General features: G+C 42.6%; 2 protein-coding genes across 3 annotated transcripts in view; both read left to right on the top strand.

Annotated features, from left to right (window-relative positions):
* The first annotated feature begins 1,723 nt into the window (after nt 1–1,723).
* On the top strand, nt 1,724–12,841 carry LOC119912645 (cyclic nucleotide-gated channel rod photoreceptor subunit alpha-like). The gene is made up of 15 exons (XM_038731929.1): nt 1,724–1,836; nt 2,621–2,686; nt 2,885–2,956; nt 3,931–4,062; nt 4,244–4,348; nt 6,090–6,196; nt 6,297–6,471; nt 6,962–7,098; nt 7,192–7,364; nt 8,166–8,291; nt 8,546–8,698; nt 8,788–9,019; nt 10,800–10,975; nt 11,066–11,810; nt 12,544–12,841. Exons 1-14 carry the CDS (start codon nt 1,727–1,729, stop codon nt 11,318–11,320), a joined length of 2,019 nt encoding a protein of 672 aa, XP_038587857.1. The 5' UTR covers nt 1,724–1,726; the 3' UTR covers nt 11,321–11,810; nt 12,544–12,841.
* A 377-nt stretch (nt 12,842–13,218) lies between these two features.
* The window catches only part of LOC119912600 (NF-X1-type zinc finger protein NFXL1-like), a 29,345-nt gene continuing 18,893 nt past the window's right edge, over nt 13,219–23,670 (top strand). Inside the window, exons 1-11 of one of the 2 annotated variants that reach the window (XM_038731872.1) lie at nt 13,219–13,314; nt 14,910–15,106; nt 15,245–15,436; nt 15,748–15,857; nt 16,353–16,483; nt 17,304–17,348; nt 18,277–18,410; nt 18,505–18,590; nt 18,777–18,852; nt 19,546–19,643; nt 22,835–22,949. In XM_038731872.1, coding sequence (XP_038587800.1) covers nt 14,929–15,106; nt 15,245–15,436; nt 15,748–15,857; nt 16,353–16,483; nt 17,304–17,348; nt 18,277–18,410; nt 18,505–18,590; nt 18,777–18,852; nt 19,546–19,643; nt 22,835–22,949 — 1,165 coding nt within the window. In that variant the 5' untranslated portion in view covers nt 13,219–13,314; nt 14,910–14,928. Of the gene's footprint in view, nt 13,315–13,625; nt 13,670–14,909; nt 15,107–15,244; nt 15,437–15,747; nt 15,858–16,352; nt 16,484–17,303; nt 17,349–18,276; nt 18,411–18,504; nt 18,591–18,776; nt 18,853–19,545; nt 19,644–22,834; nt 22,950–23,670 lie in introns of those variants that run through there. The other variant, XM_038731871.1, reaches the window with a different exon arrangement.

The following is a 23,670-nucleotide window of genomic DNA, read 5'->3' as shown; positions in this document are numbered from 1 at the left end:
CCAAGTGTGTGTTTGTGCGTGTGTGTGTGTGTGTGTATGTGTGTGTGTTTATGTATGTATGTGTGTGTGTAGGGGGGGATACTCATCTGTTTCCATGGCGATGAGTTTGATGGGCGGTCGGTGGATCTAGGCCACGTAGCCAAGGGCGACAGATTATCAGCTGACAGGTGAGTAAGGAGATAATGGTGTGAGGGCAGAGATGTAAATATTATACAAGATATGATAAAATAATCACAGACGTGTCGCAAACATAGAAAACTGACAATATTAAGTGTGAAGCGTGTGCTGCAAAGAGGACACTTTGTTTTCTGTCTCACACTCATGTAGATGTTTGTCAGAGGATCCTTTACGTCAGGAAAAGTACTAATACTAAACTGTGAAGATACTCCTGCATTCAAAACCTTGCTGCAAAATAGTAGAAGTAAAAGTAGTCATGTTGCAGTAAAATGTACCTGTCAGTACCTGAAGTTTCTGGATTTATTCATGTGCAGGTTTGCATGTTACTGCTGTAGATGTTTAAGGTTGAGCTCATTTTAACTCCTTAATATCCTGTTGGGTATTTTAATCTGCAGCAATGCATCATATTATGTAAGATCATAATGCGTTTGTAGCATAGATGCATATTCATACATGTACATGTACATGTGTCAATGGCAAGAGACAACTAATTTTCTTTATTTTTATCTGATGATGGTCAATTTAAAATATACATTTAAAAGTCAAGAAAGACACAGTTTGATGTAAAACTGTTTAAGTAAAAGACTGTGAAAATACATAATTACAAACACCAAAACCAAAAGTCGTGTATGTGATGTATGTGATCAGTGACTGAAGCTAACATCAAAGAGCTTACATGAGAGGATGATGTGATAAAAGTGCAGAGAGTTGGTTTTCATAAAAAATGACATGTAACTTTACTGATTTATGACAAACTGCAAACGGAAAAAATTATCTTTTTAATTGACAAACATCATGTGTTTAATTCAGGGCTCAGTTCAAACAGGATCAAAAAATTATTGGTCTCTCGCCATTGACTACCGTACATATTTTTTCCGAAATAAGGTCCCATGGGCCGGGAGCAGAAGTGGGTGACTTAAGCTCTCTATAAAGTTAAGAGAAGGATGGCAGACAAGATTACGATGGTCTTGAACCAGACCTGACCTCCTCACTACCAACGCCTCAGGTCGCTTCATCAGACAACCGGACAATCAGTCACACTTTTAGCAGTGATTGGCCAGCTGTGTGGGAGGGGTTTGAACTTCTGTCTCAGCTCTCTTTACAACAATTCCTGTGATGTGGACAAACATGTCTTCCAGGAGAGACTATTTGTTGTCATTCAGAACAGGCAGAAACACTTCACATGTGGTCAGACTTCACGTCGTAGCAACAAGCTTTTTCAAACATACAAAACTCTTAAGACTACCGGTACCACGTCACACCACGTCCTGTGTTGCTGCTAAGAGACAACTTCACAGTGTTTGAACAAACACCCCAAGTGAGGAAACTCTCCTGTAAAACAAAGAGCAAGCTGCGGCGTCCTGGTGCCTTGAGGACTAAAGGAGCTGACCGTAAATCCCAACATCCTCAATCGTCCAGCTTGAGACCTTTGTTGCATGTTGTTGTTGCATGTTGTTTTCTCTTTGCCCTCATTTCCTGTCACCTCTCTCCTGCCATCCCTATAATAATCTCTCTCTGCCAGCAGAAAGTCAGAGGAACGAGTACCTCCATGGCCAAAGTAGGTCCATCAGTCCCGCCCCCCATCACCAGGTTATCTCCGCCCACCATCGTCCTACAAGACATGGAGGAGCAGCCAGGTGAAGTCCTGCAGGGGCACAGGTGCGTTCTCATGGAAACAAGACTCACAGGCTAAAATTTGCAATGGAAATGATTTCAGTAGCCTGTGGGACTTTTGTATTCAGCCCGGAGAATTAAAGAAGCCTGAAGGAAGTTCTGTGGGTCCTGCAGAGGTTCTAGAGGTTCATTGTGAGGTTTCAAGCATGCTTGAGGGAGTTTAAGAGGTTCATGGGGTGGTTCTGTGGATTATAGGGGTCCTTTAACGGATACATGGCTCCATAAGGAAGTTATATGGGTCCTTGAAAAGGTTAGATGGGTTCATCATGGGGTTTCAGGCGTCCTTGAGGAGGTTTAAGAGGTTTATGGGGTTCTGTGGATTCTGGGTTTCTTTTAGAGAATCTAAGGGGAGTTATATGGGTCCTTGAGGAGGTTCTAGCTGTGATTTTTCCCTTGAGGAAATGTAATGGTTTTGTCAGGCAGTCCTCTGGATTGTAGGTACTTCAAAATATCGGGGGCTTCTGGAAGAAATTCTGATAGACGGTCAAGGGGTCCTTGAACAGGAAAACATCAGGCCAAGAACACTGTGAACAAACCAATGGTTGCCCATTTAATTAGCTTTTACAAGAGTCTTTGAGAAGGTTTGAGGGGTCATTGACAAGGTTATGTGGTTAATCAGGAAGTTCTTGTGATTCTTGAGAAAGTTCTGTTGTTCCGTGAAGGTGGCAAAGGTCACTGAGGTTGTTCCAGCATCCTTGAGTTGGTCCACTAAAAGAGTTGCAGTGAACAGTTAACTTGTCCTGCCGTCTGATTGTTTTCTTTGTTTCAGAGCCGCTGAGAGAGCCGGACCAGGAATTTTGTTTAACGTCAACAACAGCAATAACAACGAAGAAGAGTAAGACACACACACGAAAGCCCACTGAGGTGCAACACACACATTGGCCACGTCATTTGACAGCTGTTGCTCCGGATGCATCACACAGACACAAGTAGTATTCAGGATGTATCTGAGAAGTGAAAATGACAGTGGTGAATCCTGAAACTCAAACAATTACACACAGGTTTGTGTGACGTGTTTCCTGTTGTCTTCCAGGGAGGAAAAGGAGGAAAAGAAGAAAAAGAAGAAAGAGAAGAAAGAGAAGAAAGAAAAAAAGGAGCAGAAACAGTGAGTCCCTTCCTATTTCAAAAAAACACCACCTATTGAACGTGGATCTTTTTAGGGCGGATTCGCACCTAAGGTCCGATTCCTGAATCAAATCAATGAGAGGATGATAAGTTGTTTAAATTTTCCAACTGGTCCGGTTTGAGTTCCCAAAGGCAAAGCTCAAACTGTCCAAATTTGTGTGTGGTGGAAATGTCGTTCGACTTTTGGTCATACAGTCAGCAGGTGAATAAACAAACCCTACTAAATACTTACATACTCTAGTACTCTGATGTACTGTTGATGCAGTTTTTTAAATTTCACAAAACACTGCTGTTGTTCACTGGAATGCATTCTCCTTCATTTAATCACTAAATATGTTGATTTAATGAAGCGTGATCAAAAGCGTGATTAAATATGCGTGATCAATAAACCTTCTCTTGAAACTGAGAAACGTTCTCTTCGGGCCAAATATTCACGAGGCATCACACTTCATGATGAGTTCAGGTTTGTCCCCTGCTAGTTGACGTTTTGGTAGTAAACTTGCTAATAGTTCACCGGTCACTAAAACAGGATGCTAAAAAGTTTTTTAACCAATGAAATGACACGCACAATAGTCCACTTCCTGTCTTTGGGTCGAATGGTGTTCACACAGTGATCCAAGACCACCCCTTGAGAGTTCGAGTCTGGCGTTCACACCAACACAAATTATCCACACCAAGGGGGTCAATACCCAGAATGCGGTTCAACCAGACTAAACAAGGTGGTGTGAACACACCTGACAAATGTTTTTGACAAATCACAAAATCATTTTTAGAGAGGAACAGAGAATTGTGTATAAAATACGTATAAATTACGAACTTCTGTAAGCTCACTGGTTGTAATGTGTTGTATTTGTATCTTTTCTGTTCCTGGGAAATAACATTGTTTAACAGAAATTTTAACTGATTACATTTAAATCACTTTCCTTTATCTGTCTTTCCTTTTTTTCCTCCCAGGAAGGAGAAGCAGGAAAAGAAGGAGAGGAAGGAGAAAAAACAGAAGGAGAAAGAAGAGAAGGAAAAGGAGAAAGAGAAGGAAAAAGAGAAAGAGAAGGAAAAGGAGAAAGAGAAGAAGGCTAAAGAGGAGGCGTAGGTTTGGTTTATTGGGATCCAGTTAGATATTGGAGGCTTTGTTTTCATAAATCAATGTGGCTGCAGTTTACTGTAATGAATTACTTAGTATTGAGACTGTATGGATAGACTTCCACAATCCACACAATCATTCATGTAGCAAATAAAAGTCATAATTCATTATTGTGTATGTGCCTAGTCCTAAGGAGATCGAAGTGGTTGATCCGGCAGGTAACACCTACTACTACTGGCTGTTTATTATCACCATCCCCGTCATGTACAACTGGACCCTGATCATAGCCAGGTAACACACACATACACAATAATCTTTTCCATTGACTACATTCAGTTTCCAACAACTTAACCTAACTTTTACCAAAACCTAACTGTACCCCAACCTTTACCATAAGTTAAAGCTGTGGTGACAGACCTTCTAGTGGTCCAAACAATGGTCCAAACAATGTCAGTGAGCTTCCAGTTTGTCCCTACAATGTCAGTGAGCTTCCAGTTTGTCTCTACAATGTCATTGAGCTGACAGTTGTCCCTAAAATGTCAGTGTGATACCAGTTTGCCCCTACACTGTCAGTGAACTTCCAGTTTGTCCAAACAAGGTCAGTGGGCTACCCGTTTGTCCCTACAATGTCAGTGAGCTACCAGTTTGTCCAAACAAGGTCAGCGAGCTACCAGCTTGTCCCTACAATGTCAGCAAGCTTCCAGTTTGTCCCTGAAAGGTCGGTGAGCTTCCAGTTTGTCCCTGAAAGGTCAGTGAGCTTCCAGTTTGTCCAAACCAGATCTGTGAGCTTCCAGTTTGTCCCTACAATGTCAGTGAGCTTCCAGTTTGTCCAAACCAGATCGGTGAGCTACCAGTTTGTCCCTACAATGTCAGCGAGCTACCAGTTTGCCCAAACAAGTTCAGTGGGCTTCCAGTTTGTCCAAATAAGGTCAGTGAGCTACCAGTTTGTCCTTACAATGTAAGTGAGCTTCCAGTTTGTCCCTACAATGTCAGTGAGCTTCCAATTTGTCCCTACAATGTCAGTGTGCTTCCAGTTTGTCCAAATAAGGTCAGTGAGCTACCAGTTTGTCCCTACAATGTAAGTGAGTCAGTGAGCTCCAGTTTGTCCCTACAATGTCAGTGAGCTCTTCCAGTTTGTCCCTACACTGTCAGTGAGCTTCCAGTTTGCCCAAAAAAGGTCAGTGTGCTACCAGCTTGTCCCTACAATGTCAGCGAGCTTCCAGTTTGTCTCTGAAAGGTCAGTGAGCTTCCAGTTTGTCCAAACCCAGATCTGTGAGTGTCCAGTTTGTCCCTACAATGTCAGTGAGCTTCCAATTTGTCCCTACAATGTCAGTGAGCTTCCAGTTTGTCCCTACAATGTCAGTGAGCTTCCAGTTTGCCCAAATAAGGTCAGTGAGCTTCCAGTTTGTCCCTACAATGTCAGTGAGCTTCCAATTTGTCCCTACAATGTCAGTGAGCTTCCAGTTTGTCCCTACTATGTCAGTGAGCTTCCAGTTTGCCCAAATAAGGTCAGTGAGCTTCCAGTTTGTCCCTACAATGTCAGTGAACTTCCAGTTTGTCCAAACCAGATCGGTGAGCTACCAGTTTGTCCCTACAATGTCAGCGAGCTTCCAGTTTGTCCAAACCAGATCGGTGACCTACCAGTTTGTCCCTACAATGTCAGTGAGCTTCCAGTTTGTCCAAATAAGGTCAGTGGGCTACCAGTTTGTCCCTACAATGTCAGTGAGCTTCCAGTTTGTCCAAATAAGGTCAGTGGGCTACCAGTTTGTTCCTACAATGTCAGTGAGCTTCCAGTTTGTCCAAACAACGTCAATGAGCTACCAGTTTTGAGTCCCAATAATATCAGTTTGTTACCGGGTTTGATTCCTAGGAATGTCTGCAGAAACCCGGTTTGGGTCCTCCTAGGTTTTTATCCCCAGTGGGAATGAGCTCCCTAGTTTTTTGTTCCAGCAATCCCAAGTTTTGGTCCTCATTTTGTCAGATAGTATTAGGTTACTTTATAAGTAATACATGTGTGTTTTGTGTGTTTCAGGGCATGTTTTGAGGAGCTACAGACGGACTATCTTGTCTGGTGGTTCATCCTGGACTTTATCTCTGACCTCACCTACATCGCTGACATGATCTTCAGAACAAGGACCGGTCCGAAGGCACACACACAAACACACCAACAGATTGTTTGACGTACTGATGCATTAGTATTGACATACATGGATAAATTACCACAAGTGTGTGTGTGCAGGTTACCTGGAGCAGGGTCTACTGGTGAAGGATGAGCAGAAACTGCGCGAGCGCTACATTAAAAGCTTCCAGTTCAAACTGGACCTGATCTCCATGATTCCCACCGACGTGATGTACCTCGTAATTGGCATCACCTACCCCGAGATCCGCCTCAACAAGCTCTTCAGGTTCAACAGGTACAAATACACACACATAAAACATTAAGTGCTTTATCAAATCATTTGTGCCCACTCATTTGGTACATCAGTGACCAAAGGAGTACTCAGATAATTTATTTAAGTAAAAGGGAAATACTAAAATGTAAAATTAGTTAAAATGAATTCCTACAGTAAAAGCATTTCAACACAATCCAACCAAGAGTTTAGATTTTTCAGTCGGTACTAAAGTGGTGGACCGACATAGAGCCGCTCTGCTAACATGACTAAATACTAATATTTTAACATGCTACAGTCATTTAAAATTCTACACATACTTGAACAAAAATGCAGACAAATTGCTGAGCTTGATATGTTTTTTTATCATACCACACAAAGCGCTCCTGTACTGGCATTAAATAAAATAACATAAACAGACAGAAGGCGCAGGACAACAACACAATCACCCAGAAACCAAATAATAATAAAACAACGTGTCCTAAGCACAACAAGATCTTTTTGTTTGTTTCAGGATGCTGGAGTTCTTCCAGAGGACGGAGACCAGGACTAACTACCCCAACGCTCTCCGTATCTCCAACCTCGTCATGTACATCGTCATCATCATCCACTGGAACGCCTGCCTCTACTACTCCTTCTCCAAGGCCATCGGTGAGGTTGCTGGTTTGAATCCTGACTCCGGTTGTTTCATCGCTGGTTACTGTATAAAAGCCTCTGACACCTTGTGTTGTCCCTTTGCTCCAGGTTTCGGTTCCGACAGGTTTGTGTACCCTGACCCGGCAGATCCAGAGTTTGGTCGTCTGGTGAGGAAGTACGCCTACAGTATGTACTGGTCCACGCTGACGCTCACCACCATTGGAGAAACTCCGCCCCCTGTCGAGAACTCCGAGTACTTCTTTGTCGTCACTGACTTCCTGGTGGGTGTGGCTTAAAGAATAGTTTATTTGGTTTTATTGGTGCCGTTTTATTGGTACCGATGCAAAGACTTTCTGTATTCATAGCATAATAAAACATTTTCTAAATGGTTATTAGTAATACTTATTTAATAAAACATGCTAAATTACCAAGTGGATCAGCAGCCACACAAAAACCTACAGTCCAAAATCACTAAAGCAGGAAAGCCACGTCTACGAGGCTAAGAATCTGACCAGATGTTTAACAGCTTTCAAACACGGGCCTACAAACACATTTGGTTCTTAAAAGGTCCTGAGGTTCAATTTCCAGCTCTACTTTTGCAGCTTTAATCTGACATGAAATATTTCAATTCCACAATGTTCATTAAATTTGTATTACAACATTTCTACAAATATTGGTCCACTTGCAAAAGTAGATGAGGTTTTGATGTTTGTACATTGTAGCAGGTCAGAATACTTGTGAATTTGTTTAGACAGCGGTGTCACTTCTAAACAGATGTGGAATGCACCTAAATATTTTACTCAAGTACTCTTTAGTTTACTCTTTATTTTATTGTATTTTAATTTTATGCTTATATCTGAAATAAGCATGTCTGTGTCTTGAGCACTGTCAACCATCATGTCAGTTCTTTATTCTCCTGCTGCTCCACCTTAAAACACTTGTTCATCATTAAAGGAGATTAATATTGTCCTCACCTTTGTTTGTTGTATAAACTGCTTTGGCATTTTTCATACAGTTGCATACACAGCAGATGTACCACACTAAAAAGTATATGATAATATTTCTGTTCTGTTCTCCTTCAGGTGGGCGTGTTGATCTTTGCCACCATCGTCGGTAACGTTGGTTCGATGATCACCAACATGAACGCTGCCAGAGCCGACTTCCAGGCTCGCATCGACGCCATCAAACAGTACATGAGCTTCCGAAAGGTGACATACTTAGTGAGGAGGTTATGTTTCAGTGCACGTGGTGCACAAAATTGTTTTAAGAAAAGTCATTAAAATAAAACGTCTCGCAGGGATGAACATCACACTTTTTAATTGCATTCATTTGATTAACTTCATTTGGCAGAAGCTTTTATCCAAAGCAAGCTACATCTGTTCTCCTGCATACGGAACATCTTCTCACATCGCCACAGGTTTGACCTTTAACCCCTGCTCCACCCTCTGTGCCCCCCCTCCAGGTAACTAAGGACCTGGAGAAGCGAGTGATCAAGTGGTTTGACTTCCTGTGGACCAATAAGAAAGCAGTGGATGAGAGGGAGGTGTTGAAGTACCTGCCTGACAAACTGAGAGCCGAGATCGCCATCAACGTCCACCTGGACACCCTCAAGAAGGTCTGCACACACCTAACAACACTCCTCATTAAAAATCGATTGAAGTGACAGAAAAAACAGCAGGGTTTCTGTTTTGTGTCGGCGTGCAGGTTCGTATCTTTGCGGACTGCGAGGCCGGTCTGTTGGTGGAGCTGGTGCTGAAGCTGCAACCTCAAGTCTACAGTCCAGGAGATTACATCTGTAAGAAAGGCGACATTGGCAGAGAGATGTACATCATCAAGGAGGGAAAACTCGCTGTTGTTGCTGACGACGGTATCACGCAGTTTGTCGTCCTGAGTGACGGAAGCTACTTTGGCGAGATCAGCATCCTGGCTATTAAAGGTAAACTGACGTCGGTTATTGCGTTAAGACATTAAGACATTTACAAAACATGCTCAGAAAAGTGGGACTTTGTACTCTGACAAGATTTTGATGAGTCATGTCCCAAAAGTTTCCTCCAAACCTCTCCGCAGCCCCTTCGATCAAGAGCGCCATCTAAAAGGAGATTATACGTGTGGTCCTCGATTTGTCCACTCCAAAGGGATGATCGTGTTGCTCTGGATGTGGAGCTAGATGGCTGTTTGCTAACATGTTAGCATCAACTGATGTTTAAGACAGTGGTCCTCACGCCCCCCTTCACAAGCCAAAAAAGTATATCATATTTATGCATCTTTAGGTGTGCTCAACATCCACGACCCCCCTTAAGTGGCTCTAACTGCCCCCAGGGGGGCCCGCCACTCAGTTTTAGAGCCATTGGTTTAAGGTGGCAATATGTCAGAGCTTTGCATTTGTTTTGGATGTACATCTTGCCGTTTTACCGCCACTTTTGGAATCCTGAGACCCAGGGCCAGCCCTAGGTGAGATTTGAAATTTGGTGCACCCAGTCCTAAAAAGTCCACCACAGTTGTTGGGGTCATCACTCCTCAGGAATTGTTAAAAAAGTTCATGCTCTGTATTTGTAATCAAAGCTCTTTTACATTACATCTGCATTCACACACATTCATACACTGGCGGAACAGCCGCCAGGGGCAATTCAGGGTTCAGTATCTTGCCCAGGGACACTTCGACATGCAGCCTGGGGGAGGCAGGGATTGAACCGCCGACCTTTCGATTAACGACCAACCCGTTAATCTACCCCCTGAGCCACAGCCGCCCCAGTTCAGAAGCCAAACTCACAATTTTATTATTATAGATGACCTGTCAATTCAATAATCATGGTCAGTAATGAAGAAGTGTGATCAGCCTCCACATCATGGCCTAAATTGGGAATGTGTCCTCCCATAAACTGTGTGTCGGCACAGATACTATTTTCTTGCATTGTAGTAAATTTATGGGGTAATTTTCCTGAAATGCAAGAGCACTGGTTTAGATTCAAAGGTGGTGGGGAAAGATGAAGAGGATTAAGCATTAAAGACTTAATTTCCTGCCTTTATGGTGTGCAGAAATGTCTTAAAGGGAAACACAATATTCAGGCAGCAGGTGACAATTCAAAATATAAAGAAATATTAGACTATAATGCTGTAAGGCTCTCAGGCATTCTGTAGCTAATGCTTTAAATGTGTTTCTCCTGTAGATTAACTTTTCTAATTTAGTAAAACCCCTGCTGAGTCAGCACACATGCTTAGTCCTCTCTCCTCTTTTCAGTCTCTGTTTGGGGAAGTAACCTCTTTAAATGTGCATGTGGCACCTTTTCACCTCTATGATAAATTAATTATATTTAATTCAGTTAGAAACTCCTGGACTTTAATAGCTCCTGTGTTTCAGCAGGATTTCTGCGCATTCAGAATCTCTCCCACATATCAAAAAATATTATAGGACCAACGTCATAATTTAATGAGAATTCATAATATTTTTATCTCTACCTGCTCTATAGCCTACTCTGCTGTGCATTACACTATTGATCCGCTGTTAAACAGGCTATCCCCTTTAGACCGTATGACGGACACATTTAGGGACTGCATGCTGCATGTGAAACCGAAACCCACTGATCAGGCAGAAATCTCACCACAAATTCACACACATGTTAACTTCAACATCTCTGATAAAGGGCAGCTCACAGTCCGGAACAGAGCAAGGCTCAGGTTGTTATTGTTTTCTAACAGTCTATCTTGTTCTTTAACAGGCAGTAAGGCAGGAAACAGGAGGACAGCCAACATCAGGAGCATCGGTTACTCCGACCTCTTCTGTCTTTCCAAAGATGACCTGATGGAGGCGCTAACAGAGTATCCTGATGCTAAAGCTCTGTTGGAGGAGAAGGGAAGGCAGATTCTGATGAAGGATGGACTGCTGGACCTGGAGGTACAGTCATGTGATCTGATACAGTAACCAAACCGAACAACAAACAGGCTGATCTGCTAAAGTAACGTCATAACCGGTGTCGTCCTTTAGGTGGCAGCGCAGGGCCCCGATCCCAAAGAGATCGAGGAGAAGGTGGAGAAGATGACGAGCACGCTGGACGTCCTGCAGACGCGTTACGCCCGCCTGCTGGCCGAGCACGAAGCCACTCACAGCAAACTCAAACACCGAGTCACCAGGCTGGAGAGGAAGCTGGTACCACCGCCACGGGCCGACCAGCCGGGAGATGCTCCGCCCCCGTCTACACCTGAGCCACAGACAACTAAAGAAGAAGAAGAGAAGAAGTAGGGTGAAGAGGAGCAGCACTGGGATGTTTGATTTTAGACACTGGGTTAGCCAGAAGGGTGGGGAACATGTTCTGACATTATATTGGATGAAACTCAAATATTTACAAAACTCAGAGACACATTTCTGTTCCTCAAAGTTAGATTAATCTTACATCCCTTTAAGTTCACTCAAGGTTGCTGTTCACTTTATGTTACATCAGTTCACTTAATGTAGTTCACGGCACTCTGATTATATATTATCACAGTAGTTAATTGATCTGAATAATCATTGTGCACAACATGTAATTCTGCTTTATGAGCAACACTTCCTGGAAGAGTCACGATTTTCCTCCAAATTCATTAAAATGTTGTAAACGTACAAGCTGACAGTTGTGTTTACACTGGAAACAAACTGAAGTCAAAGTGGACTGACTCCAGATCAGTTGACTGCCTGTACGTAAAGGAACTGCTGCGTCAGCGGAGCACAAGAGGACGACCGAGCTTCAGGACAAGTGAGGGAGAGACAGAAAGTGTTTCTTACGTTTGTAGCAAATATTTCTTCTATTTCTAAACTTTGTAACTGTAATGTAATATATATTAAATAATAAGCGCCACATCTGTTCCTCAAGATCGTTTCTACATCCCAGAAACAGTCTGGCATGTTTATGAGTCTGTCAGCGTTATAAAAACATATTTAAAGATTCAGTGTGTACATTTTAGTGGTGAGGGTTGCAAATTGCAAACAGCTGTTCAGCCACCGCTCACACTTCTGTTTGCAAGCGAGCAGAAGCTACAGTGGCAGACACAGCTCTGTCCGCTCTTGTCCTCCATTTGTCCAAATTTCTCTTCTTGTCTTGCTTCTAATAAACCAGACGACTACTATTACAACTAGTACTTCTAATTCTTCTTTGTATATATTTATATTCTCTGTAGGTCCGTTTGTCCTGTTCATGCTACTGTAGAAACATGATGTATGTAGATAGAAATGTCTCATTCTAAGGTAATGAAAACATAATGGTCCATTATGTAAGGTCTTTATACACCACTGAAAACATAGCTATGGATCTTATATTGCATTTCTGTCAATTAATCCTCAGAGATATTACACACTGAACCTTTAAACAAACAGCTAATCTGAGAACCTCCACTTAGTTTAACTTAATCTGAATCTGATGTGTCGTGTCTTTGCAATATTTAAAATAAAATTGAATTTATTTCATTTTCATTTCACTGACTTTTATCCAGACAGACTCTGCTGGGATTGGCTGTAGAACAAGCTTCACTTCCTAGATCACCTGCTTTAAAACCATCAGAGGTCAAAGGTCAGCAGATATGACCGCAGCCTGCATGTACATCCCTAGTTTTTTTGTTTTTCTATAAAGAAGATTTTGCCTTTCCTGTATATGTTTATTTTTCTCTGAGGGCTTGGCCGGCCAGTCACATCACTGCTTTGTGTAAAAAGTTGTTAAAGCTACTTAGCAAAAACATGAACCAAACTAACTCTGGAAGCACTGCACTGAAATAAAGATATTTTATAAGGAAAGTCGGATCTGCCTTTCTTATTTTCACACAGCTGTACTGAAACTATCTACCTACCTAGTGAATATGCACTATTACCACTACAGCTGCTACTTCTAAAGTACTTTTATTACCTACAGACTTCTACAAATTTTTTGTCTTCATTTTCAAAAATCTATTTTATTTATTTGAATACTTGTGTGAGTATATTTAAATGACTACTTTATTACATTTAATTAATTAAGCGCTGCATTTTATTATCCAAACAAACGTCAGGATTTTTTTCTTCCTTCATGAATGAAACGTCCAGCTTTTTGTCGTTGACACGTCGCACCGCCTGCGTGTCTCTGTGCGCGCTGGGATTTGTAGTTCTCTTCTCGTTGAAACCTCCAGGCTGTGCAAGCAGCATAGGTTTACAGGACTACAAGTGCCGGCATGCACCGGGTTGCTCTGCGCATGACAACGCAACGGGCTCCGCTGCTGCTGTAGAGTGCTGAGGTGTGTTTTACGCGATGCTGCTTAATTTACTTTTCTCTTGGTTATTTAATCTGTAACATTTAGCTACAGCAGCTCAGCTTAATGTTTATATTTTAATAACGGCTGTTTGATGCGTGTGACGTTTGTTTCCGCCTGTTTTTACAGCTAGTTTTATTGACAGCTAGCCGGTTAGCTACGGCTAAGCTAACAGTTTGAACTGAGCCGTTGACGTTGACCAGCTCGGTCGATGTCGCTCAGTTCACTAGTTCACTAGTACATTATTGGTTAAATAGTGAGGCAGCGGGTCACTGTGGGTTACTGGTGTGTCTTGTAGCTGCTACAACAACATGTTAGCTGGACAAACAGCCGGACAAAGGTCTGTTTAAGGACTCTGTGTGCTATCTCCTGTCACCAGACTCCAGTCAAAAATCTGCTCATTTACTGCTGCTGTGCTACAATCTTTAATAGAGGTACTTACATATGGTCTGATATAACGAGGAGGGGATTATTCTATAACACAGAAACATTAATGGGCTTTTATTAAGTTTTTCTTTTAGGGGAAAACGGACAACTACCTTCCTGCAGCCTTCACACAACGACAAAATGTTACACGGTGTGCTGACACAAACTAAACAAGTTGGGAGACATTTCTGCAAGAAGAATTAAACTTTCATTACAACCCAAATCAAACAGCTGGACCGTCTACGCCACTTCGTTTTAGTTTAAAAACGAATATGATCTCTGTCCACACCATCGTCTTAGCTGCATATCAGACTTGATCTGCATCTATTTTAAAACGACCGAAAACGCTCATCTAGTGGCCGTTCACATGCGCGTGCTGGTGTAAACATAAGACAGATGGTCTATTCCAAAGTTCCAGATGATTTGGCGAAAGAATAAAGTACTACAGACGAAGAATCAGTCCAGATTTTATATTGCATGGACCGTTAACGAGCTGGGACTGTTGACTGAATGAAACATGGGAGGTAAAAGCGACTATGGCCGTGGAGAACATGCTGGGAGCCATCGCAAAGTAAATACGTTGACATACATAGCAAGGTACAAGATATTTCTATAAAAAAAATACCAAGTCAGAAACTCTGTCACCAGTTTCGGCTTACGACTTATGAGACCCAATCAGAGAGCTGAGCGTGAGCGGCTGCGTCGTGGTTTCTAAAGTCCGGCAGCGTTTTAGCGTTTTTCTCCGTTTTAGGTCTTCGCTTTAGCTGTTTTAGTGTGGACGGGAGGTGCAAACAGAGCAAAAGGTCTGTTTTAAAACCAAAAGGCAGCAGTGTGGACGGGGCCTGTAGTGGACATCCAGGTTGGCACAGCAGCACAGAGGAATGAAAAGAAAGAGGCACAAAATATAATGAAAGTGCTGTAGTGTCAGTTATCTCTCTACGTAGATGAGTGAATAAATATATTTACACTCTAAACACTCAAATACAGTAACAGTAACTTGTTATTGTAAAAGTAAATAATGAATTAATGTAAAATCAAAGTAGAATCAAATTTACATGACTGCTGAACAAAGAACCTAACTGTTTAAATACGGATTAATTGTAAAAGTGAAGTACGTTCAACACCCGTCTCTCCGTCATATTCCCCACCTGTAGCGTTTCGGAGGCGGTTGCCATGGAGCCAGCCTGGCGGCAGCAGGGCAGGGGGCGTGGCCGGGGCCAGGAGGCTCCGGGTGAAAGGTCACGACCCCTGCAGAAGGAGAGAGAGAAGCCGGGGGCCGCTGCAGCAGGAGCGTGGGGGGCAGGACGAGGAGGGCGGACAAAGTCCGCCACGGCGCCTGAACCTCAGCGCGGTGAGGACGGACTCGTTAACGCTGTCCTGGCGTGTTTCTTACAGAATATGAGCTGGCGTGATGAAATCCTCTGAACAGGAAACGGCCACAACTGACGGCAGTTTTTATCTGATCTTCCTCTCTGTGTGTGGCCGCCAGGCGTGTCGGTCCAGTCCAAGTTTGAGGAGATCAGGAAGTCCAACCAGGCTGCTGCTCAGCGATTGGTGGAGAGCCGTATCAGCTGCTCCTCCTCTGATGAAGACGACGACGATGATGGAGCTGTTGACCATAATGATGGAAAGAGAGGGAAGATCCTCTCATCGACCTTCACCACCTACACCGACCAGACAGGTGAGCCAGGTGTTACTATAGCAACAGCAGGTTACTTAGACACAACCCTTTTAATAGTTAAGTTAATAGTTCCTCCAGTTTTTGTCGTTGCTGAATTTTTTGTTTTACAGTCCGACACATAAAAACCACAGCTCGTCAAGCTTTACCTGTACTGCTGTGTGGAATTTATTTCCTTTGGACCGAGCTGGGCTAGCTGCTTCCCCCTGTTTCCAGTCTTTATGCTAAGCTAAGCTAAGCAGGGGCTTTAGCTTAACGTTCAGAGTGGAGAAGAAGAGGGTCAAACGGTTCCTGTAATATCTGTCTGTCTGCAGGTGGTGACGCCACAGGTCTGCTCAGAACCGGTCAGTACGTCAGTGACCTGTTTCAGTCTGGAGCTCTCACCTGTCTGATCTGCATCGCCTCCGTCAAGAGGACCCAGGCGGTGAGGAACGCACGCACAGATTTTCATTATTAAAATATTTGGCAAATCATTTTCTGTTCAGTTTTTTTTGTTGCTTCCTTTCAGTCAAACACTGTCATTACTGCAGCAGCAGCAGGAAGATCTGTAGCTCCGAATGGACGAGTCAAGCTTTTAGCCAAACATTAAGTAAATGAACCTTTAATGTCCGGATCACACTGATTCAGTATATTACTGGGATTTAATTTTAAACACAGCCAGGGAGTACTGACAAAGACGTGATACCTGCTCAATAGTGGCCCTTACTGGTTCGACCGTTATGACCATGAACGGGTGTTAAGTTTCATCCCATGTGATATTAAAAGTTCTTGAATTTAATTTGGTGAACTTTCCAGAAACCCTGTAGAAAGAGCCGGACCGCAGAGTGTTGGATCTGTTCTGTAGACGCCTGCAGCTCCTTCAGTTTCAACATGCTGCAGTCTGAGGACAGTCAAAGCTAACCTCTCTCTCTCTCCCCAGGTGTGGAGCTGCTCCAGCTGTTTCTCTCTCTTCCACCTGCCCTGTATTCAGAAATGGGCCAGAGACTCTGCCTTCCTCGTCTCCTCTGTCACTGATGAAGACTTCGGTCAGAAGCAGCATCCCTGGCCCTGGTGAGGACAACACACCTGACGCCTCTTTTGTTTTTAGGTTTTCTTTCTTGTCCTTTGTTGTAAGTTTGTTTGAGTGTCTAAACCTCAGGAGATGATCTAAGATGAAGACATTAGGCACCGTTTTTTTTAAAGATATCTTATATAATTTAATGGTGGACATTAGGACCCAGCAGAAAACATCATGTGACGTGTAAAGTGTCTGAAGTTTTCACATCCACTCAGGGAGACCTGTACCTGTACACAAACGGCTTTACCTGAAGTTCAGTCAGCTCCACTTCCCTCTGTGGGCTCCTCAGTCCTTAACACCTCCATCCAGGATGCCACCAGACTCTGTGTTTTATGACGTGCATGTTTGTTTTGGTACAAGAACACGTTTTCTTTGGATTTGGTGGGTCTTCTACCTGCAGAGCTCCTGTGGTTAGTGAGCAGTGCGTCGGTGTGTTGTCTGGTGGATTTACTCAGTCGTCAGGTTTCTGCTTCTTCCTGTCTGTCAAACAAAAAATCTTTTTGTTGTTTGTCCTTGTAGCTTTAGATTTGCCCAGAGAAAATTAATCTTTAACATTTCTGATGGTAGATTCATAGTTTGAGTCATTTTATAAAGTCAAAGATTCAAACATGATCCTTTCAGATGTACAATCAGCTTGTCTTGTCATTATTGAATATTTGGGCCGTTGGTTGGACCAAACAAGACATTTGTATCAGACATTTTAACTGTTGTGATGTTTTACAGCCAAATGATTAAAGCATGATGAATCACAGATGAATCAGTTATAAGAATCATCAGTTACATCTCTAATCTTTCCTAATTTTCTGTCCGCAGTCCAAAGTGTCGAGCAGAATATCCTCCGAGTGCCACGCCCAACAGGTACGTATTATAAATTCACTGTATGAAGTTTTATGGACTTTAGAGCACGTCCAGGCTGCATTCACACTGTACAACCTCTAACAACACCTGTGGATGTCCGCAACAAAGGCCAGGTCTATTTTTAAGAAATGTTGTTATGGGCTGGCCCAACTGGACCCATACAGACTGTGAGATGGACAAATCAAAGGCACTAACACAAAGGCTGAGAGAGTAAGTAAATCATCATCCAGATGTTGCTGCTCATCAGGCATGAGCGTATGGATGTTTTACAGATATCAGAGAGCAACCTCTGCTGTGTTGTCTGAGCACTGTGTGTTAATCTCAGGCGTTGGCCTGCGTGCGTACAGTTTTGGCCTGTGACATGTTCAGAAGCGCTGCTGTGGGAGAACAGCGTCCTTTTCCTGTTGTAAATTAATCTGTAGACTTCCTCCCACATCTGAGGACAACAGCTGTGATCGGTGACTGTTCATTTCAGTTAGTCAAATTTAAAACGGACGACGATTCACATGATGAAATGTATGAAAATGTCCCCAGAAACCTGAAGATTAAACATACATGAATACAGTCTGTTGCAGTCCAGCAGAGGGCTCCACACTCCAGACAGTACGAAACGTTAAGAAGTCAGACTAAAGTTTCTATAAAGACTTAAAGCAGTGGAGCTGGTTTCTTTCAAAATAAGTCTTTTCAGGGAAACAACTTTGAAACTGAATCAAAGCTCAGTTCAGACAAACTTTAATGTCAAAATGGTGACATTGTAATTCTTGTGCTCAAGGGAATTGTTATTTTATTAGTAATGTTTTTTAAGCAAAGAGTCTGAGTTAATTATTGGGGAAAATAATCATCTGATTAGATTTAGTTTTTTGTTGAAGTCCTAAGCTGCTGCAAATTTCTTTACGTTTACCTTTTTCTGTGTGTGTGCTGTGTTCAGGTACATGTGTTACTGTGGGAAGCTGCAGGATCCTCCAGCTGACCCCTGGTTGGCCCCTCATTCCTGTGGCTCCGTCTGTCAGAAGGAGCTCAAACCCACATGTGGACACACCTGTCTGCTGCTCTGTCACCCGGGTAACCACACACACAACCTTGTTTATTGCCTTGTTAATATCCTGTCAGAGTAATTAACGGATTCATTACCATCAATAAACACGTGTATTTTCAGGTCCGTGCCCTCCGTGTCCAAAGATGGTGGCAGTTTCCTGTATGTGTGGCAAAGCTAAGCCCCTCCCCCGTCGCTGTAGCAACAAGGTACGCATAAAAAGTAGAAAAGATCAAAAGTTTAAAGCTTTAAACTTTGTTATTGACGTGTTTCACTGGACTGGATTTGACTGATGAAAATGATCCAATCAGAAGCGGCGAGAGATGATTGGCGGCTTGAAATGATAAACGAGTGAAGACTGCAGGGCTAACTGTGTGTGTGTGTTGTCTCTCCAGGCCTGGTCGTGTCAGAAGCAGTGCAGCAAGTTGTTACCCTGTAAACAGCACACCTGTACGCAGCCCTGTCACACAGGTACACACACAGATCCAGACACAGCCACAAGTTCTGTTTCTGAACAGTGACAGACACTGTTCACTATGATGTGCACTGTATTTTTAAGTTCTGTAGTTTGAGTGTCTGAAATTTATCCTCCATATATGTTCCAGTCCAATACTGGAACAGAAAAACTAAATGTCTCTACTCAACCCTACCAATCCCACAATGCAATGCATCACATTTTATAGATGTGAAAATTACTGTGTCGTAACAGTGATGCTACAAAATGATTATGATAAGTGTCAAACACAGGCTGTATAAAACATGGACATAGTTGCCATGATGTCACCATTAGGTTTCTGTAAGTGTGAAGCTCACTGTGTCGCCATCTTGGCAGTGCCTGACTCAAAGAGTTGGAGCTGAGGTGAGCTGAATGAAGCCTGGTTGCTGCAGACCTGTGATGGAACCCATCTGCCACATTTAAAGTGGCCAAGCCCTTTATTATAAATAACTTTAACATGAACATGAAAGGGGAAATTAGCCATTGAGACAAACTGTTTGTCGACTCACTACTTCTGCCCTCAGTGGACTGATCTCACTAGGTTCACTTCAGTTTTTTATACAAAAGGAACGACCCTTGTGATTGCGGGCCGCCGTGTTATTGATGAAGTTATCAGCTGCTAAGGACCGCCAACATGGCCGCCTGTAACTCCTGTCTGTGTCTGTCAGAGTGCTCCCCCTGTCCAAGAGTCAGCGTGCAGAAATGTGTGTGTGGACGAGAGAAAGCAGAGAGACCCTGCGCCAGCCCTCGGTGGAACTGTCAGCAGGTACTACTGCACTCAAAATACAGTAATAATGTACTGTTACACTGTGATACTGCTCTCTGCTGGACTGTTAGGCTTCACAATGTCAGCAGGCACTACTACACTCATAATACTGCACTTTTGCTACTGTAATACTGCTCTCTGCTGGACTGTCTGCTGGACTGTTAATGATACACAGCAACTTTTAGAGCAATCGTGCAGGGCAACGTTGCTGTCAATGGTAATGAGTAGGGATGGGGATTGTTAATGTTATTGATATTGATACCCTTATTGAGACTGTTTAACGATCTGATTCTTTATCGATACCACTATCGATACTTTACTATTATTTAGTGATGGTTATTTAGTAAACCAGGCATGAGGTTGGCCTGCACGGTATGTGGAAAATATTCAGTGTGCGATAACGTTATATATTGAGATGACATATCACTTGCGATAAATAAACATATGTTAAAGTGTGCATATTAACTGCCTAGTTGTTTTTATTTTAATATTTTAAATACAGCTAAATGTTGTTTTTAGAGCATTAATGTTTACAACAGCAAAGTAACTCAATAACTTTATCTGACATCACAAGTAGTGAGTGATGTTTAGAAATAATAACATCAGTCTGTATCAGTCCCTCCTCCTCTTTTCGCTGGCTGCAGGTAATGTTACCAGGTAGAAGGAGGTGCGGCTGGTTTGTCTCAGCCAGCAGTTGAGTTTTTAAGACTACAGACCAGTCTGTGCTTCAGACAGACAGCTTTCTATTTAGCTTGTTTTTAACATTTGGCTAATGCCAAGCTAGCGTTAGCTGTGGTTATATAAAACAGGATGATATGCTGAAGACAGAGATGATTTAATTACCATTTCTACATGTTTAACGTTACCTTACAGACCGGTGTGTTGATAAAGTATTGTCTTTTTACTTGCGAAGTTTTATCGCATGTACTTACAGTAACGAGCGCAGCTGTCATCCAACTAACGTTACAGTAGATTCCACCGCGACGGTGCAGCCTGTCGCTCAGCTGCCGCTGTGTGTGTGTGTGTGTGTGTGTGTGTGTGCGCGCTCCTCCACACAGAGAGCAGGCAGAGACTGCAACCTGATGATTTTCTTATCCATTGCGTTTCAAATTAAATTAGATTTGACGCTCGAAATTTAACGTTACATCATAGGACCCGCAAGTCTCGATAGCAGTATCAATAAGCTCGAACCTTATGGATTTTCGGGTTTTTTGAGAAATTTTGGATCCGGTTTGATCCCCATCCTTAGTAATGAGTAAAGATTACTACCGTAATCCCCTTCCCCCACCACTTTGCCACCCGCTGATAGTTGATCTTGCCACTAGCAAGACTGCTCATAAAGTTGCCCCGTGCATCATCAGCTTTAGGCTCCACACTGTCAGCAGGCACTACTACACACATAATACTGTAATTCTGTAATACTGCTCTCTGCTGGACTGTTGGGCTCCACGCTATCAGCAGTTACTACTACACATATAATACTGCAATACTGTACGGTAATTCTGTAATACTGCTCTCTGCTGGACTGTTGGGCACCACGCTGTCAACAGGTACTACTACACAAATAATACTGTAATACTGCACTTTTATACTTTAATGCTTCACTCTGCTTGACTGTTACTGTCCACACTGTCAGCAGGTACTACTTAGCTGATAATAGTGCAATACTGTACTGTAATACTGCTCTCTGCAGGACTGTTAGGGTCCACACTGTCAGGGGCTGTAGGTGACCTGAATTCAAACTTGGAAGCTGTGTTGTTGCCGTGTTTTTTGTTGTTTTTACTGTTTATTTTAAAGGTTAGCTAACTTGGCGTTAGCATATTGCGCGGCTAATGTGGTTAGTAGGCTCGGCGATGTTGGACTAACGGTGTGATACTCGGGGACAGTCGAGAGAAACTGTGAACGATAGGCCTCATTTGAAGCTCAAGCTCAGCAAATAACAGCCTGCAGCTGTTTTTCATGTTGCTTTCTGGGAATTTAGTTATAACGTTAATACAGCCCCGTGGTTAGTTGTGGACAGCCCTTTCTGCTTCGCACTGCTGTGTGTTGGGGTGTGTGTTTGCGTTGTCATTAATTGAATGATAGACTTAATCTGAACGATATTTGCTCTCTCAATTCGGGTACTTCCTTTAGTATACTAACATGCTGTAAACTGCGGACCCTATGTACTTACTTGCTTAGTGCGTTAATTTTGCGAGGGTAGTGTTGTCTCAAATAAAGCGCTGCTGTTGTGCACTAACCGGAAATGACTATCGCAAGATTGCAAAATCCCCCCAGCACAGATACTGCCTGCAGAGCTCAAAATAACAGCCAGGCTTTATCACCCAAAATAAAATGCTCAGAATTGGGTTTATTGCCAAGTTCAAACATACAAGTAATTTTCTTTGGTATATTGGTGCATAAATAAAAGCAATAGAAAGCAAGTAGTGTAAGCACAACTGTACACTAACAATGTAATGTCAGATTTTATGATGATGATAATAACAAATAAAGCAACGACAGTCCCCTTTTCATTCGTATTTTTGCTTATTTATTTTAAGTTTCACAAGCCAAGAATTTTCTGTACATCACAAGGCAGATGTCTCTTGATTTGATTTAAATTACTCAAAAGGTAATGACAGAACTTTTCAACTCCGAAAACGTTCAAGCACATTTTTGATCTGGCATCAGTTGTTGTACAACTGTCAAAAGTGTATTTAGTGATGAAATAGTGTACGAAACTTGTAAAAGACGTTCTGTTGTTGGCCCCTCTCTCTGCTGCTTTCTGCTTCTCCCGTGCTGTTGGTCCCGCCCACTTCCACTTCCACAAGTGTCCAGCGTTCCACACTCAACTTTCTGGCCGTTATGACTGCGCCATCGGGGTATTTTCAGTGCTCTGCATTTTGCCATACTTCTCAGTGTGAACGCACTTACGCACTCAAAATAGTACATTTAAGTATGGAAGTGTGCAAATTGAGACACAGCTACTGTCAAACTACAAAAATGAGTTGGCAGTGTTGTTGGCTAGCACACAGCAGCTATCTTGCTCCGAACATAATGCTGCTGTTAGCGGCTCACTGTGCAGTGAGGTGAGATCCAGAGACACTGTTACTATGCTGTAGGGCACCAAATTACTTAATTGATGAAAAATGCGATAATACCGCATACTGTTGAATCCCCCCTCCTCTTCCCTCTGTTCCCTCCTCTCTCAGGTGTGTGGTTCTCTCCTCTCCTGTGGGAATCACACCTGTGAGGTTGTCTGCCATGATGGAGTTTGTCCTCCGTGTCCTCGCTCAGTCAGCAGATCCTGTCCCTGCGGCAAGACCAGTGAGAGAACGAGAACACACACACACACACACACACACACACACACACACACACACACAAACAAACAAAGCTGTCTGTGTGTTTCCTAACTGGCCACATGAACAGATAGAGGGCTAATCTGAAACTTCAGCTGTGTTTTAAAGGTCAGGAAGATTATTTATTCAGTTTGAAATGTTACTTTTTTCCCCTGACCTTTAAGCAGAGGTTTTGTTGAATTCATAAAGTGAGATTAACACATTTAATCCGTCTGTTTGTGTAATAACAAAGAAATGATGTGGAGCCTTTTTGATGATGTGGAGCCTTTTTGATGATGTGGAGCCTTTTTGATGATGTGGAGCCTTAGCGTTTTACTGAACAAAATCCTAATGATGCCTTGTTAGATAAAGAAAACCTAATTAAATGGAGTGTGAAACGTTGGGATGTCAGGAAGATAAGAAATCTTTTATTGATCCTGCTGCAGCAGCACAAAGACTACATACATCATTAGTAGTTTGTGAAATGATAAAAAAACAAAATAGAAACTATACAAGAGCAACCAAACTCAAACTTATAATGCAAGCAGTACACATTCACAGTACTCACTAGTACAGCGTAGTAATAAATATACATTTCTGTAAGTATTACATGTATTATTTTTGGTGTTATTTAACACAATTCAACATTTTGAGCACAGAAAAAGATTTCTTGTGAAACTGAATGTGGAGTGTTTCTGTGTTGGAGG

This window comes from Micropterus salmoides, unplaced genomic scaffold (genome assembly GCF_014851395.1).
Source record: "Micropterus salmoides isolate LMB-PRFRI ecotype aquatic unplaced genomic scaffold, ASM1485139v1 Ms_hic_scaffold_2, whole genome shotgun sequence".
In the NCBI taxonomy this organism is placed as follows: Eukaryota; Metazoa; Chordata; class Actinopteri; order Centrarchiformes; family Centrarchidae; genus Micropterus; species Micropterus salmoides.
Note: the sequence above shows the minus strand (reverse complement) of the source record. Positions and strands in the feature narration are given on the sequence as shown.

Bases quoted from the DNA above. Each gene is read 5' to 3' on its own strand.
- LOC119912645 (XM_038731929.1), top strand. From the start codon at position 1,727: ATGGCCAAAGTAGGTCCATCAGTCCCGCCCCCCATCACCAGGTTATCT. The intron at 7,099-7,191 runs GTGAGGTTGCTG...CCTTTGCTCCAG, and splicing joins CTCCTTCTCCAAGGCCATCG to GTTTCGGTTCCGACAGGTTT. The intron at 10,976-11,065 runs GTACAGTCATGT...GTCGTCCTTTAG, and splicing joins ATGGACTGCTGGACCTGGAG to GTGGCAGCGCAGGGCCCCGA.